The sequence below is a fragment of the Gymnoscopelus braueri genome (genome assembly GCF_963280865.1).
Source record: "Gymnoscopelus braueri genome assembly, chromosome: 16".
Lineage (NCBI taxonomy): Eukaryota > Metazoa > Chordata > Actinopteri > Myctophiformes > Myctophidae > Gymnoscopelus > Gymnoscopelus braueri.
In genome coordinates, this window is record NC_137616.1 from 51,589,622 (window position 1) to 51,607,864 (window position 18,243).

The window sequence follows — 18,243 nt, forward strand, 5'->3', positions numbered from 1 at the left end:
ATGAACCAATCGCGTTGGTTCATAGTGGAGTCCCACTTTGGCCACGCCCCCATCTCAGAACTCCGCTGCATTGAGAGGGCTTTCAGACTGAATAATGGAGTGAAACGAAATGAAAATTCAGGCTGAGTGTCAGGCTAGTAGTCGGCCCCATGTACAGCCATTAGGCGGAGGGGGAGGGGAAGGGGACGCATGCTGCACGTGATTGTGTGAGTGTGGCCTCGAATCCTGACACAGTCAGTCGCGCGACTCGCACGCAGCACGGTGCTGCCTGTGTTACAGGCAGCAGCCTTTATCTGCATGACACGTACATGTGGTGACTCAAGTAAGCATTACATAAATCAATTGGTGCTTAAACAACATTTACTGAGTGACAAATATGTGCTTTTCAAAGATCGTCTATTTAAGGCAGGGGTGATGCAACTTTAATGATGGAGAGACTATATGTCCACAGTCACTCCAGAGGGCCACATTGCATATACTGTCGGGCCATTCTATGTCACACAAAAGTAGCAAAAATAGCAGATCTACAAGATCAAAACGCGTCACAGTGACGCGTTTTGAGCTTGTAGATCTGCTATTTTTGCTATAAATTGGAATTCTGGTTTTTTTTTGTGCAATTCTTTTATTGGAATCCTGAAAAATAACATTTTTATTTAATTTCAAATGCATTTAGTTATACTTATGCTAACTTTATGAACTTAAATACAAATACATTGTACATAAAAAAGACAATATCATTTTAATACTAGTCATTAAGCTACTAATATAGACTGAAGCAATTAAAGCGGGTCACGTTTGCATGTTTGGAATTGTAACAGCTGAAATCGATAATATATCAGTATTCTGATATTAACCTGCGGGCTACATTAAGTGAAGGTGAGGGCTGCATGTGGCCCCCGCCAGTTGCCCATATTTGATTTAAGGCAGGGCTACTCAACTTAAGATGGCTCAGGGGCCACTCAGAAAAATACCAAAAGTCCAAGGGCCGCAAGCTAAAAATGTCTGTCCTATTTTGGATTTTGAACACTACACATTGTTATTGTTATAAGAAAATGTACATTTTGACATGTGAAATAATGAAATTTCACCATATGAAATAAGGGACACCTATCCTGGGCGGCCGAAGAAATTTGGGGGTCAAACCCCCAAAAAAACCTGAAATGCATAGAAAACTATGCATTATACCTGTAACTATTGACGCACAGGTGTCTGTCTGTTTGTTTTTGAAAAAAAATGAAGCAACCCATATATATGAACGGAAATGTTTTTATCCTGTGCTTAAAAATGTAAAAGTAATTGGTTTGACCATGAGGGGCCGCAGAGACGCTGCGTTGGGGCCGCATGCGGCCCGCGGGCCGCGGGTTGAGTAGCGCTGATTTAAGGTAATAAACGCTGGCAAGGGGATAAAAAGCTATGTTTTAATCTCAGGCAGTCAATGTAATAAGAGAAAACACATACTGTACTTCTAAATATGCGAGACCAGAGGCCTGTTTTATTCAGAAACTATGAAAGCACAGATAGTGTAACGATTATTCAATTTATTAGTATTTATTATTTTTTAACAGATACAATACACAAATTGTAGGGCAAGAAATTAAGTTGATTTCAGAGGCGAGCATTTAATGCGAAGGCACCTAACTTTGATCAGAGGTGAGCTAACTTTTAGGTTGGAGGCCGTCCCAGGCTGTGGATGGAGGGTTTCCACAGATTATTTATGATTGTTGAGTGTTATTGTCTCCGCCAGGCCGAAGGCATGGCGAGAGAGTATGTTTTACCCCCTGTCCGTCCGCGTGTGTGTCCGTGTGTCCGTCCGTCCGTCCATCTGTCTGTGAGCAGCTTATCTCAGGCACCGTTAGCCCGGTCGCTGCCAAACTGTGCACACACACTCCCTGGATGCCAATTCAGAACCTCTGCTCAAAATGTTTCACATGGGCCTGTTATAGCGCCACCTGGAGGCCGATTTGTGCAAAACCCATTTACTCATACAGATTTTATCCGAATGTCATGCAAATTGGCGGCCATAGCTGAGTGGTTAGTGAGCCCGCCTAGGGAGCCAGAGGTCCTGGTTGCCCCAGGTACGATTCCAGGCCACGCCAGCATATGAGTCGATGAAATGAAATTTGTCCCTGAGCAAGACTCTTAACCCCTAATTGCTCACAGGCCCTCATTGGAAACAAGCCCGCAAGGACTTTCATGTCCTGTTAAAAGGAATTATCCTTATCCTTATCAACACGGATCTGTCCGATTTTCCATATTCCATCCTCATTGGCTAAGGTTGGCTTCCAAAATTTGCAGGATTGGTCCGTTTTGAACAAAATGCCTCAAATCATGAACGCAGCTTGCGCTTTCCGTGCAATTTCACACGCACATTCCCACTAGGCCGAGGAAGAAATGCCACCCTTTTCACATTAGCCTGTTATAGCGCCACCAGCAGGTATAATTTAGAAAAACACATTTTTGGAACAAAATGCCTCAAATCATGAATGCAAGGTCCGATTACCTTGAAAGGCCCAAGAAGAAATGGCACCCTTTTCACATTGGCCTATTATAGCGCCACCAGGAGGCCACAATAACCTACCTAAACTGGCGGAGACCTGTGCTCCGAGGAGCACTTTTTCTAGTTATAGTTGTTATTGTCATTAGTGGACACTTTGAAACACTGTCTCTCAACTAACGACAACCAGCTTTAATAGTCCAGTTCTGCCCTCCTTCGCCTTGGTAGCAAATAGCTCCTTCTGAACAGATGACATGCCATCTGTTTATACTCTTTTCATGCACCATTTTTTTCACTTTGGTCCCATGCATGCCGATGACTTTAATTATTTAATTGTCTGACCACAACACATACACTCCGTTGTCTTAACACAAGAATGGAAAAAAAGTTTTTTCTCCTACAAAGGATTGAAAGCACATTTTGCTATATTTTAACAGAATTGAGGCAGCTATTAGCAATCATTTATTCTAGCTGTCTTGTTGTCTTCACCTGATGCAATTGTCTGTTGTTATCCCATACAAATCTCCTGCACATATTAATGAGCATGTTACTTTATGAGTCACCAAAGTTAGCCTATTCAAACATATTTTTATATCTGTTTACATTATAATGAAGAAAATATATAGGCTATATTTTGAATTTATTTTCTAAATAAAAAATGTGCCACGGACACGTTTTTCCGTGTACGGACATGTTGATGACCCCTGCCTGTTACTGAATGAATTGATGCTGAAATGTAACGTGACGTACACAACTATGATGTTTATGCAGTGTTTTAAGAATGTATTTGTCTCATCAGCAGGAAGAGGAGGAGCAGTGGTAAAGTGCCTGACATCATAGATGATGTGTGTGGGGAGGTGACTGCTCATAAGTCTGACATCCCACTACTCCGACTACGTGGCTTCCGCGTGCGGTTAGGGTTAGGGTTATAGGGATAGGGTTAGTAATGTCGGAACAATGACATGTAACCGTGTGGGGAGGAATTAATTGACATAACGACTAAATTGGGGAGAAAAAGGGGCAAAACAAGAAAGACAATGACATACTGTAGATGTCATGGTGGACAGAGAGTTGGCAGTGGCTGGATATTTGTAGGATGCGGGTTTTTGAGGGTGTGTGATTTCTGCTATGTAGGGGATTGATGTGTTTGGCATTGGTAGTTATAACATAGTATATTATGCATATGTTATATATTATAAATACATTTATTATATTGTCGCTGTCCAGCAGGAACCAGCTAACTCCATTTTCAGCGCTATTGAACACCCTTTACGTCTGTGTAAAAAAAATGGACTAATGAATGAACTAATGAAAAGTATTAAAACGCGCCTCTGACAAAAACTCTAATTCCTCAAACTGTATTTAATGAGGAGAGCAATGTGACAAGAAATGAGTTCAGAGCATTTATCTCGCTAGTTCTACACAAACTCCAACTCTGTGAACCCCTCTTTGCAAACGTTATTGTAATATTTAAAGTCCTGTTTATTATTGTAGGCCTATATAACAAGTGTCATGAAGCATCAGGGCATTAATTCACACGTTGTGATGCATTGTGAGCTTGGAGATCGATTGTTAGCTTTTAGGAATTTAGCCCCATTTGAAACCTCTCCCTCAGCAGCGATTGGAGCTATTGTCAGCTTTTCGGATTCCTAACTCCACTTGAGCTGGATTTGGGTAAAGTGGTGATAATATAATGACACATACAAGTATCTGACAATATATAAAGGTTTTCTTCATATCCTGAAAAATTTATATTTTGTTGTTTCATTTCCTGAAAAAATTGCGTTTTGGAGGTAGCTGGTTGCTGCTGGACAGCAGAGGTATATTAAATTAATTATTGTAATACAATGTTAGATTATAATTGTATATATTATAATAATGTGTATTATAATGTATATGATATATTATAATATAATAAATATTATATTAATGATAATCTATTATATTATTATATATTTTTTAATATAATAATATATTATTATAATGTTATATGTTGTATTATTGTATATATGATATAACATCAATTAGATCATATTGATATAATATAAATATAAATAATGTTATGAGATATAAATATAACAATATTTATATATATTTATATACATGTATATATATTTTTAAAATATATAAATATACAAATGAGCCATAAATGAGCCAGTCTTTTGAACGGCTCTGTGAAAGGAACGAATCCCTTAAAAGAGCCATACATCCCATCTCTATTGCGCTGGTGATGTACGTGGAATGTGAATACTGATTAGGTGTGACATATCTATTGGTAAATAGACGTGTGAACTACTTCGAAACTTCCATATGCTGTGATTAGCATATACCACTTCAATAGCACAGGAAGGCATTACCTTGAAGCAGCATTATTACCTGAAAAGCCGTTTGAACAGCTATTATAGTTTACTATATAGGCGATATATTTTGGCAGTGGTGGAAAGAGTACTCAAAGTCGTTACTTAAGTTAAGTACCAATATTGCAATAAAGAAATACTCTGTTACAAGTTTAAATCCATACAACTTAGCAATACACATTTTTGAACAAAATGCCTCAAATCATGAATGAAGTGTCCGTTTGCCGTGAAAGGCCTAAGAATAAATGGCATTCTTTTCACATTGGCCTATTATAACGCCACCAGGAGGCCACAATAACCTACCTGACCTGGCGGAGACCTGTGCTCTGAGGAGCACTTTTTCTAGTTATTAATATTATTACTAGTGGTGGTGGTGGTGGTAGTAGAAAATAGCAGATCTACAAGCTATCAACAAATAACTCATGCCAAATATCAACAACGTTTTAGAAACGGGCAAAGCCCAACCACCAGTCTTTACAAGTACCTTCACAGAAAAACAAGGGCAATGTCGCTTATAATTAGAGGACATGGCAACACTGAGCGTGGGAGAGCTCTATATCAAAGAAATCTGTCATTTACTCCTAAATGTATTCAAATATTCTGTATCGGGCCCTAAATGTACTGTAATTGAGAGAGGGGGGGGGTATTATATGTATTTAGCCCCTCATTTGTAATGGAAACGTATGCTGTTAGGGACTGTTCGTTATTTAGTTACCATGGGGGGGGGGGGGGGGGGGGGGTCCAGATGTAATTTTCAACAAGAATCTCCATGTCTCTCCAGCTCTTTAATAAACAGAAAATACATTTTCAGGTAGGTGACACAATCTCAACCTAACTATAGAAAGTACACATATATCGGCTTCATTTTTATAGTGTTCCAGTTCCAATTTTGTCTTTCTTAGTGTCATCAATTCCAATTGCACTTGTTTAATCTGTATCCTGTCTGAGTTCTTTATTCTTAATGGATAAAATTGGTATCCTGACCTGAAAATGCCTTTTCTGTTTATTAAAAGAGCTGGAGAGACATGGAGACTCCTGTTACTGAACAAACACACAAGCAATGAGTAATATCAGAATATAGAGCTACTTTACACTTATTTTAATCAAAGAAAATCACTTACCCTACCTTTTAATAGAAAGAATATGTATAAACAAAAACAAACAAACAAAATTGACACAAAACTGATGATGATAATGTTGTCAAACAAGTCCTTGAATCTAAATATGAAAAAGTTCTGCAACACATACTGGGGGTCCCTGCTTCATCTCTCTCTCTCTCAGCTAAGGTTTTAGAGTTATGTTTACACGTGACGCGTGCATCCTCACCAAGCCAAGGCCATATCCATTTATTTTTGACTGTGCTCTCAATGGCAGTCACGTCCGAACCTTTTTTTTATCACCAACGCCTCGATCACTCGACTGGACCGCGACCACACGCGGGAGTAATGTAATGCATTTTCTCTCGATAAACCTCTGCCTACTGCTTTGAAAACCTGTCATGATACCGTCCCAAATGAAACACCGCAGCGGAGTATTTGCATTGGCACCTGTTAGCCTTAGATCAAGACTCTCGTAGATCGTATTTTATCTACGAGTCTTAGCGACCACCCCCTAGTTTGCCCTGGAATGTCACCAGTAAAGGCCGTATTTCTCCAAACATGTACAAATGCAAAATATAAGGTGCTTACTCACTTGGCCCAAATGTTAACTAGGTGTCTGGAGTATTTGTGCAATGTATTAGTCCATATTTTTCAATAAAGAAGTGTTTTACTCCCGTCTGTGGCCGAACGCCATTTCCCCCCCTAGTTTAATTCCTGTTTACATTGAGTGTAATTCCAGCTTTCACCGGATGCGCCCCGTCACTACCACCCATTAGGAACAAACTTCCGACAGAATCGGTCACAGACGGGATTAAAACACTTCTTAATTGAAAAACATGTACTAATATATTGCACAAATACTTCGTACACTTAGTTAACATTTGTGTTCCGCTGCTTATTTTAATGCAAAAGAACCTGAGCGTACGTTTATTGTCAAATACTGCTGGTCCTTCCATGTCAACAAATAATTAGATCCTACCTTATGTGGCGTAATCCACTTTCGATTTAAAACTCCAGTGTCTTCCATTATCCCTGGGATTTCATCTTTTGGAAACCTTCCACCTTCCATAACTTCACAGTTTAATCCGTGCAACTTTAAGTCATAAATTAATGAGAGGGGGAACGGAGCACAACATACTTAATTGCACACTGGTGTTGCGTGCCGTAAATAGCAGATCTACAAGCTCACAACGCCTCCTATTCATGACGCGTTGTGAGCTTGTAGATCTGCTATTTACTGCGCACGACACCGACACACTTCTAAGTATAGCTGAGGCCAGCACTTGGGTGTCGGGTTACATTCAGCGGGTCGTGGCGCAGCAGTACTCTACAGCTGATCTTTATATGATTTAACTGGGGATGGATGCTTTGTAGTTAGGTAGGTTATTGTGGGCCAGCAATGTTCAGAATTTGCCAATCGGATGGAATATAAAAAATCAGACGGAACCATCTTGATCACTTGACTATAGAGATAACTTGTACTGATTTGCATGATGTTTGGACAAAATTTGTAGGAGTAATATAAAAAATAAAAATCTACCTCCTGGTGGCGCTATAATAGGGCAATGTTAAAAGGGTGGTGTTTGTTCTTCATCGTAGTGCGAATGTACGGGCAAAGTTCCACCGCAATCGGACGCTGCGTTCATGATTTGCGGCATTTTGTTCAAAACGGGCCACTCCTGCAAACTTTAGATGTCAATGTTAGCCAATCAGGATGGAATATGAAAAATCAAACAGATCCATCTTGATCACATGACTATATGACTATAGAGATCATGTGTACCAATTTGCGTGAAATTTGGATACAATCTGAAGGCTTAATCTCAAAATATGTGTTTTACATAAGTCGGCCTCCTGGTGGCGTTATAAAAGGCTAATGTGAAAAATGCCGGGCAGATATTTTTCATTGGCCTCTAGGGAGTATGCGTGCAAAGTTTCACGCAGATCGGTGCAGTTACAGTTAAAAACGCAATTTGGCCTTTTATAGCGCCACCATGAGGCTGATTTGAAAATATTCAAGTGGCATTTCTTCCTCGGCCTAGTGGGAATGTGCGTGTGAAATTTCACGGAAATCGCAAGCTGCGTTCATGATTTGAGGCATTTAGTTCAAAATGGACCAATCCTGCAAACTTTGGAAGCCAACCTTAGCCAATCAGGATGGAATATGGAAAATCAGACAGATCCGTGTTGATCACATGACTATAGAGATACTGTGTACTGATTTGCGTGATGTTTGGATAAAATCTGTAGGAGTAATATAAAAAAATGATTTTGCACAAATCGGCCTCCTGGTGGCGCTATAACAGGGCCATGTAAAAAAATTGGTGTAGAGGTTCTGAATTGGCATCCAGAGAGTGTGTGTGCACAGTTTCGCAGCGACCGGGCCAACGGTGCCGGAGATTAGCCGCTCGCAGACAGATGGACACACGGACACACGGACACACGGACACACGGACAGGGGGTAAAACATACTCTCTCGCCATGCCTTTCGGCCTGGCGGAGACAATAATGATAGTAGACATAGAAGGCGTGTGTGTGCGGGTTATGTTAAATTCATGAGAAGTCCATGTGTTTGTGTGTGCAAAGGCCTGGAGTTTGTCCTTGGTGTTTCACCCAGTCTCGTTATCTCATTCGCTGGTCTCAATGCGATGAACACAGCGAGTTGTGAAGCTGTGGGAGACGTCCTTGATTGGGTTATGAATGATTTAAACAAAAAGAGATGATTTAAAGAACATGACATTTTCCTTAGATTCAAGAAGAGAAGTTACATAAAACAAACTGGTTTCTTTCCCAACCACATTTCACCAATGTTCATTCTTGTGTACTTTCTACAAAATAAGCTTTTACTGTGAAATAATATTAATACATGAATTCAATCTAGCTTGAGTAGACTGCAGTTAAATGTGTGTTTAAACAGACATTATGTTCATGACACAGAGAGAAACCTGTGAAGCTGAGTGTGGCTAGCAGTTTCTCAAAGAGAGACAAAGCCATCTTAATTAAGTCAGTAAAACAATAGATTCGGCTCAATTGGTTCTCTGGGGACTTGTTGTGGCTCATACCTCTTACCTGGGCTCCCTAACTTAACACAATGGTCAGGAACTCCTGCAATGTCACTGATCAACACATCAATAGCAGAGACATCAGTTCAGAGAGTGAGACATGGCTCCACTCCGTCTGTGTCCCTTCAACTTAATTAAATTAATCAGAATGAGTTTGTATATTTAGTTAGTTAATTTAGACTTCCTAATCCATGTTTATTAAATACTTTTAGTCCTGGATATACCATAGAGGCCTACATGTTATTTCTGCATTCAGGGAGCTTCCTTTTTCATATTCTTTCATAGTTTTGGGTCAGTTTGGAAGCCATTCCCTTCCTCAATTATTATTGTATGTTGATGTATGTATGAAGATATCTGTAATCATGGCCCAGTGTCTATCAGGTCCATATAGACACACATACCATAACAACACAAACACACAGGTTGGGACAAGACAAGTCATGTGTGGTGATATAGGAGAGAAATGTACAGCGGTTGGCAGAGAGTGACTATGACCTCAGATACTCTCTGTAGAGTCTTAAGTGTGAGAGAGGCAGTGGTGTAAAGTAACTAAGTACATTTACTACTTAAGTACAATTATGAGGATTCTTTACTTTACTGGAGTATTTCTAATATTCAGTGCTTTTACTTCTACTCCGCTACATCTCAGAGGCAAATATTGTACTTTTACTCCACTACAATTATTTGAAAACTTTAGTTACTAGTTACTTTATAGATTTTGATTATTATCACAAAACACACATTAACCACTTAAGCCCTATATACAATTCGGCCATTTGAAAATAGCTATTTTCAAATGATTGTTATACATTGAAACAGGACATTCTGCATAATGAGTACTTTCTACTTTTGGTACTTTAAGCACATTTTGATACCAATACTTTTGTACTTTTACTCAAATAAATGTAGAATTCCGGACTTTTACTTGTAACAGAGTATTTCTATATTCCAGTATTGATACTTTTACTTAAGTAAAACATGTGAGTATTTTTTTCCACCACTGTAGAGAGGCTGTGTTCACAATGATGCAGAGAGGAGTCTGTTAACCTGTTAATGAATGAATTGATGCTGAAATGAAACATAACACAACTATGATGTTTATGCAGTGTTTTAACAATGTATTTGTCTCATCAGCAGGAACAGGAGGAGCAGTGGTAAAGGGCCTGACACCACCCCGGAGGTTGTGGGTTCTACCTCCTCCCGGTGGGGGCTCCTCGATCAGCTGACAGGTGAGTCAGTAGGTTACAGCAGCGACAAGCAAGGGGCCAGCCTGACATATTTACAATGAGGCCGATACGGAAGAGAGACAGTTCATATGAATGGCCTGTAGGGGGCCTGCAGGTGTCAGAAAGAATATTCTCTCATTGTAAGCGGATGGGTTTTTCACGAACTTTAGACTCGATTTTCATACCTAAATAAAAATTGTCATAAATACTATATGCTTCCAGTCGCTAGTTTAAAGTCTCCTTTCAATCATCATGATATGCCTTTTGCTAAATTATGGTCCCATTTATTCTAAAATCGACGATAAAGTCTATAGCTATGCTCCAGGAGGGGCGGGATGATTTGATTGACAACCTACACAACCAATAGCATTCATTCCCCGCCCCCGCTCTTGATTGACAAGCTACCCAACCAATAGCATTCTTTGGGGATTGTTTTCCGGTTCCCTGGTCACATGTCTGGTCTCAAGCAATAGCGTTTGAGTTCCGCCGTGCCCAATGGTATATATTAAAGATGGAGGATTGAACGTTCCTGAACAATCAGCTTCATTTACGGTCTGTAGAAACCAATGGGTGACGTCACCGTTCGTTCCCTTCGTCCATATTTTTTACGGTCTATGGTGACAAGACACATAAATGTGTGTGTGGAGCGGAATCAATTAGCATAACCACTACATCGGGGAGAAAAAGGGGTAAAACCAAACAAAGCCCATATGCATAACCATTATGCCATTATTTACAAGCAACTTCAGAAAAACAAGCCCAATGTGGCTTATAATAATCAGACCAGGCAACACTGCAGACAGGGAGATAGGAGTGCGTAAGATTGCATTGGGGATAATGGCATGCGGAGTCTTCTCTTAAAGGTAATGGCATCTGTTACGGTGATTGGTTTTATCATTGTAACGCCCAAACCACACCTATGCATAATGTAATGGGTAGCGCAGGTGTTTTGCGGGTAAGGCAGGTGTCCCAGAATAGCAACTTTTGCGGGGGAACGCCCCTTGCCCAGTCCTGTATCACATATTAGTGGCTTTAGTGACTTCGGCTCAGAATAGGGCCCCTAATGCCCAAAAGGTTTGCAGATACCCATTCTAGACATAGAGCATACATAAGGTCCAGCCCAGGGGCCGTGGGCAAGAAAAACAAAATATTTAGCATTTTGTGCTCGGCTATTGTTGAGTCTGTTGAGGCCCTGAGCAGAAAGGGGCCCTTCTGACTGATTTATTGATTGATTGATTGAATACTTTATTAGTCAGACATGTAATCAGCACGTGGTACTGTAACATTAAAGGTAAAAGGATAACACAAAATAGTCCTGGGGCATTGTTTCCATTGTGGTCCTATGCATTCACTTAATCAACATAGCATACAAAATGACCAAAATAACACATGTCATCAACAAATACAAACACTATTTGTAAAAAATATATATAGATGGGAAAATTACATTTACCTCCCCTTGTGGTCTCCTGATAGATGTTTTTTCAGGCCAATTTTGAAAGAAACCAGTGTTACACATCTTTTAATGGACAGGGCATTCCACACTATGGTAGCAGAGCAGTAGAACGAGAATTTTCCCATGTTTGTTCTATATTTGAGTGTTACCAGATCATGATGTAATGTTGTGTGCAACACTCTCTCTCTCTATATATATATATATATATTATGTCTTTTTTTTCCCCCCAACAAACCAACAGTTGCATGGTTCCTGTGAGTCCAGCAGTCTGACATCATGGCTGACTCAGCATACTTGCAACTTGGTGAGTCCAGTTAGACATTACCTCATCAATGTTAACTTCCACAGAATAGTAAAATTGTAGTTCTATATTTGGTGGAAATATAGAACTACATATATATATATATATATATATATATATATATATATATATATATATATATATATATATATATATATATATATATAGTGTGTGTGCTGTCGAGCGATTACATTTTTAATCGTGATTAATCACATGATTTGTGTAGTTATTTGCGCGATTAAATCGCATAATAATCACATTTTTGTATTAGCTCAAACTTGAATAATGAACTGAAAAGCAGTGCATTGTATTGTATACGGAGCAGGATGCATCCAAATGTATTATTTATTATTATTACTATATGTTTATTATGTATCCAATACATTATAAACCCAATGTTATTTATTTAATTCTCTTAAATTTGAGTATAAATCATATCCTCTCTGGTGTACATACATAAAGCACCCTGTAAGAAAGGAAAACCGGTGCGCTTCCTCTGGATGCCTTCTTAGTTTAGGCAGTGGGTGCTCAGCTATGTAAATAACTCAAAGGAAAACCACCTAAGTGGAAAAAAGCGGCACTCCAAAATAAAGATTGCAAGACAGTGGCTCAGATGTGGTTTCTCATTTTATTGAGATGCTAACATGTTTCGGCCGCAGCCTTCCTCAGAGCAGATTAGGTTAAAAAGTGATACTGGGGGTGCATGCCCTTCTTTTAAACAAAGTCACAGATCATGGAGGAATCACAGACATCAATTACATTTCTTTTTTGCGACATCACACTGGGAATGAGGAGTTCATCAAAAAGCACTGAAAGGCCACAACAGGGACTCACACATCAGGGAGACTTAAGACATAAGGAAAGAAAAATATATTAATTTCAGATTATAATCAGGTTGACAGTACACATTGTTTATCTATGAAAGGTTGACAGTACACATTGTTTATCTATGAAAGGTTGACAGTACACATTGTTTATCTATAAAAATGGTTTGTAGGAGAAATCATCATTTAGGCCATTTGGTTGCATGGTGTTGAGTTGATAGATCCAAAACATTTCTCTCTGAGATAGCAATTTGGGGAGGTTACCCCCTCTAGGGGGTAGTAACCACTTGTTCAATCCCTACAAAGCGCAAAGATGAGGGTGAACCATGTTTAGCCTCAAGATAGTGTTTAGCCATGGCATATTCAATGTTGCCTGTGCGTATAGCAGTTTTGTGTTCAGAGATCCTCAGTTTCAGGCATCTTTTTGTTTGGCCAATATAAGCCTTACCACAAGGACAGGTCAACATGTAAACCACACTGGTGGAGTTACAGTTGATGAAACTCTTTTGTTTATACTTTTTACCTGTCAAAGGATGTGAGAAGAATTTACAATTGGTAGTATTGTTGCATTGTGCACACCGTCCACATCTATAGTTGCCCTTCAGGGACAGCCAGGTGGAACAGTCAGGATTAGAAGATGAGTGAACCAATTTGTCTCTCAGAGTTGGGGCTCTTCTGTGTGCAAAAAGAGGAGAATTAGTTGTCATGTTGTTGAGCATAGGTTCCATCTGTAAAATCGGCCAATGTTTTAATATTATTTGTTTGATCTGTTTAGAACAGTAGTTGAAATCTGACACAAAACACAATCTTGGAGGTTTCACATCTTTTTTTACGCTTTGTTAACAAATCTTTCCTAGGAGTCTGTTGAGCTTGATTCACAGATTGATCGAGGATATTTTGTGGGTATCCTCTATGTAAAAAACGATTCCTCATGACAGGGACTTGGTCATTAAAAGTTTCTAGTGAGGAACAGTTCCGTCTGAGACGTAAGAATTGTCCTGTTGGAATGTTGTGTTTCAGGTGACTGGGATGGTTTGAGCCAAAATGTAATAGAGTATTTCTTTCCATAGGTTTTCTATAGATAGTAGTTTGAATTTGGTTAAGAAGGTCTTTGGAAACGACCACATCGAGAAAGTTGACAGAGGTTAAGCTGCTGTCTGCAGTAAACTTGAGAAAGGTAGTAGTGTTGTTTACATAAGAAATGAACTCAGGGAGATTGTCATTCTCTGGTTCGAAAAAACAGATTATATCATCAATGTATCGTTTCCAATGTTTGATATTGGAAAAAAATGGGTTTCTCTCTTTTAGCACAAATTCATTTTCCCAGTCATCAACAACAATATTGGCATAGCTTGGGGCCACAGAAGTGCCCATGGCTGTGCCAAGTGTTTAAATGTAGAATTTGTTTTCATGCATGAAATTATTTTTTGATAAAACCAAGTTAAGCAACTCACAGAGAAAGAGATTTGGAGGAATCTCTGTGTCAGCACGAGTTTGAAGTGCTTTTGTGGTTGCTGACAGGCCAATGTCATGAGTAATACACGTATACAGCCTGGTTACATCTAGGGTGACAAGAAGAGTGTTAGGGTTGACAGTTAATTCCTTTTAACAGGTCGTTCATGAAAGTCCTTGCGGTCTTGTTTCCAATGAGAACCTGTGAGCAATTAGGGGTTAAGAGTCTTGCTCAGGGACACATTTCATTTCGTCGACACATATGCTGGCCTGACCTGGAAACGAACCTGGGGCAACCAGGGCCTCTGGCTCCCTAGGCGGGCTCACTAACCACTCAGCTATGGCCGCCCCCAACAGTACAATTATTTAGACAGTTTAGCAGGTCTGTAGTGTCCCTTAAGTAAGAGGGCAAATTTGTAACAATGTCCTTGAGAAAGAAATCCACAAATTTGGACAGAGTATCAGTGACTGATCCAATGCTGCTGATAATAGGTCTGAGTGGGGGTTTGGTGGGATTTTTATGCACTTTAGGGAGCCCATAGATTACAGGTGTGACTGGATAGGCAACTGTGAGATATTCAAATTCACCTTTTGAGATCCAATTATTGTCTAGGCCGTGTTTCAGAAGACTATCGATCTCAGACTTAATGGTCATTATAGGATTATGTTGTAATACATTGTATGAACCCGATTGTTCTAGGTGATTGGTAATCTCTGAGTTGCAGTAAGAGTTGTAGTAAGGCTGCAGCCGAAACGCGTTAGCGTTCACATCTCAATAAAATGAGAAACCACATCTGAGCCACTGTCTTGCAATCTTTATGATAAAGCACCCTGTATTTATTATTTCCAGTGGTGTAAAGTAACTAAGTACATTTACTCAAGTACTGTATTTATGTACAATTTTGAGGTATTTTTATTTTTTTTACTTTACTGGAGTAGGCTATTTACAATTTTTTTGTGCTTTAAATTCTACTCCACTACATCTCAGAGGCAAATATTTTCATTATTTATTATTACAAATTAAACATACATTAATCACTTCAGCCCTATTTAAGCTTTGGCTATTTGAAAATAGCCGATCTACAAGCTCACAACGCGTCACCGGTGCGACACATTGTGAGCTTGTAGATCTGATATTTTCTAAAGATTTTCATTCATTTTAAGAACTTGAAATGGGACATTATAATGAGTACTTTCTACTTTTAAGTACATGTTGATACCAATACTTTTGTACTTTTACTCAAGTAAATTTTTAATTCCAGACTTTTACTTGTAACAGAGTATTTCTACATTGCAGTATGGTCTTGATGTTTTATCAAAGGTGTTGTGGAAGTGGTTTTAAGCTGGGGGGCTGGTGGCTTGTCAAAGTATGAGTGTATGACACTGTTAACATCAAAAGCCAGGTGCAGAAGTCCACTTTTAATGTCTGTTTGTGGGTTTAATGTACAAAAATGTACATTAAACCCATACAGATACACTCAAATAAAACAAAAGTGGCAGTAAAAATGACACTGATTTTGCCCGTCTTAGGTCAACAGGTAGGGCTTTCCAGAGCTTAGGGGCCCGGAATGCAAAAGCCCTTCCACCCTTTGAGATGAGCTGGGGTGTGGGGGTTTCCAGGACGGCCTTATCTGCGGATCTGAGGCTGCGTACAGGCGTGTAGGGTTCCAGCATGTCAGAAATATAACGGGGGGCCTGTCCATTCACAGCTTTAAAAGTCATAAGTAAAATCTTAAAATCAATTCTAAAATTAACAGGCAACCAGTGAAGAGCAGCTAAAATGGGGGTGATATGGTCACGTCTCTTGGAGTTGGTTAAAAGTCTAGCAGCTGAGTTCTGTACCAATTGGAGACGGGATATTGCTTTTTTTACAGAGGCCGGAATAGATGGAGTTACAATAGTCTAAACTAGATGAAATAAAAGCATGAATTACCTTTTCTAAATGTGCAGGTGACAGGAAGCTTTTGACTCTAGCTTTATTCCTTAGCTGGAAGTAACATGTTTGAACAGTTGGTGTCACTTGGGGAATAAAAGAGAGGCCAGAGTCGAAAAGCACACCCAAGTTACGGGCCACCTCCTTCACGTTCGGGGAAGCTCTGAGACAAAATGTTGTGTATCATTTGGGGGACCAAAGATGACAATTTCTAATAGTTTTTTTTAGGAAATTATTTGCCATCCAGCACTTTATATGGTGGACAGAGAACAATTTATAATGGCTAATGTGTCTGGACCTACGGTATGGAGGATCTCTTTAAAGAATCTGGTGGGGTTGATGTCAAGCGGGTAGGAGGTGGAGTTCATATGAGAGACTGTATCTTCTAGAATTTTCATGGAAATTTGTTCAAACTGGGGGAATTTGGCTGTTAATACGGGGCAGTCAGGGCGGTCAGTGGGAGCAGGAGGGATCCTCTGCCTGATGCCTTCTATTTTGTCCACAAAATGGGAAACAAACTTATTGCACATTTCTAGCGAGGCCTCTAGAGGCTGACTTGGTGGGGGGCCCATTACAGACTCAATTGCCTGGAACAGCGATCTGGGATTGTGTGGTTGTGAACCAAAGAGCTTTGAAAAATACGTAATAGTGATCAGTGACATAGTTTAACCAACATTGAACGGAATGTGCAAAGAAAAAGTTCACATTTGTTAGATTTTCAAATAGCCTATGTGTATATGGTTAAAGTGCTTCTCAAACCTTCACGTGCCAAGGACCCCCAAATTGATATATATTTGGCTGTGGACCCCCATCTGAAAATGTTTTGTATATCTGCTATTTTTTAGAACCCCTGTCTAAACCACTGTTCTAAAATCTGAAAAAAACGTAGGTTGCTGTATATATAGCTAAAATCTAAAATGACAGACGCTTTCCCGGTTTTAATGGGTTAACTAATCTTACCTGGGACCCCCTGAAACCCCCTCAAGGACCCCTGGGGGTCTACGGACCTCACTTTGAGAACCACTGAGGTTGGGTATTGTTCAAAGTTAAAACAAAAATAAATAACAAAAATAGTTTTAATAAATAACACATTTTAAAGGAAACAAGGACGTTTAGGTTTTATTTCTTTTTTTAAGGATCAAACCATGGCACCAATCTATTTTCAGCTCCATGGCAAAACCTGCAAACTACAACACATGGTCAAGAAAGAGCAGCTGGTGCTACAGTAGCCTGGAAACCAGACAAATATGTTAAATCATTTGCTCTACTGGTGCAGGAATTAACTGAGATTGAAAGGGTTTAAAATATTCAGAATGTATTGAGAAGAGACACATGACATAGGACGTGATTTTGAATATTGATTGACCTGTATTTGTCTTACTTTTATATGGTTAACAGAGGGTCAGGCTATGGAACCTCTGAAACGGGCCAGCAGCAAGGACTTTCCTCCTCTAAGTGAGTAAAACGTTTTGGTGTTCTATTTGTAAAGATTTTATATTTTTGCAACACCTACAGGAATATTATAAATGACCGTATAGCCTATAATTTTAATAATGTATTCTGATACAGCTGAACACACTTGGTCTCACATGATGAAATTCATTTGTAAAGTTATGTTTAACACCAAGGAAGGAAGCACTTTGTGGGTCCAATATACAACACAATATACAATTTAGGCATTTATCAGACGCTCTTAATCCAGAGTGATTTACAGTAAATCAGGTAAACATGAGGTAATACATCTAAAATCATACAAACCAAGAACCTATCATCAGTCTAAACAGTATATTATATTAAAAAAGAAAATATGTACATTGAAACTATACAAACTATAGGATTCCACGTCTACAGGTGAACCTGACATCAGTCTACATAACATGCTATCTGAATAACATTTTAACCTTTACATAAGACTGCAAGGTCATCAAGGCTAGGACTAGTGCTATGGGCTGAGGTGGAGACTGAAGAGGTTCAGGAGATCTTTAGTGGAACAGCTATACAGTATATATACAGTATATGAAACATCCAAGAAGCAGTG

The 18,243-nt window shown here is 39.3% G+C and overlaps 1 protein-coding gene across 6 annotated transcripts in view; it reads left to right on the forward strand.

Moving 5' to 3' along the window:
• The window catches only part of LOC308102527 (GTPase IMAP family member 8-like), a 43,471-nt gene that overhangs the window by 16,851 nt on the left and 8,377 nt on the right, over positions 1-18,243 (forward strand). For 5 of the 6 annotated variants that reach the window (XM_080452269.1, XM_080452270.1, XM_080452273.1 and 2 more), the window contains 3 exons: positions 10,148-10,242; positions 11,937-11,999; positions 17,604-17,660. In XM_080452269.1, coding sequence (XP_080308395.1) covers positions 11,972-11,999; positions 17,604-17,660 — 85 coding nt within the window. In that variant the 5' untranslated portion in view covers positions 10,148-10,242; positions 11,937-11,971. The remainder of the gene's footprint in view (positions 1-10,147; positions 10,243-11,936; positions 12,000-17,603; positions 17,661-18,243) is intronic. The other variant, XM_080452274.1, reaches the window with a different exon arrangement.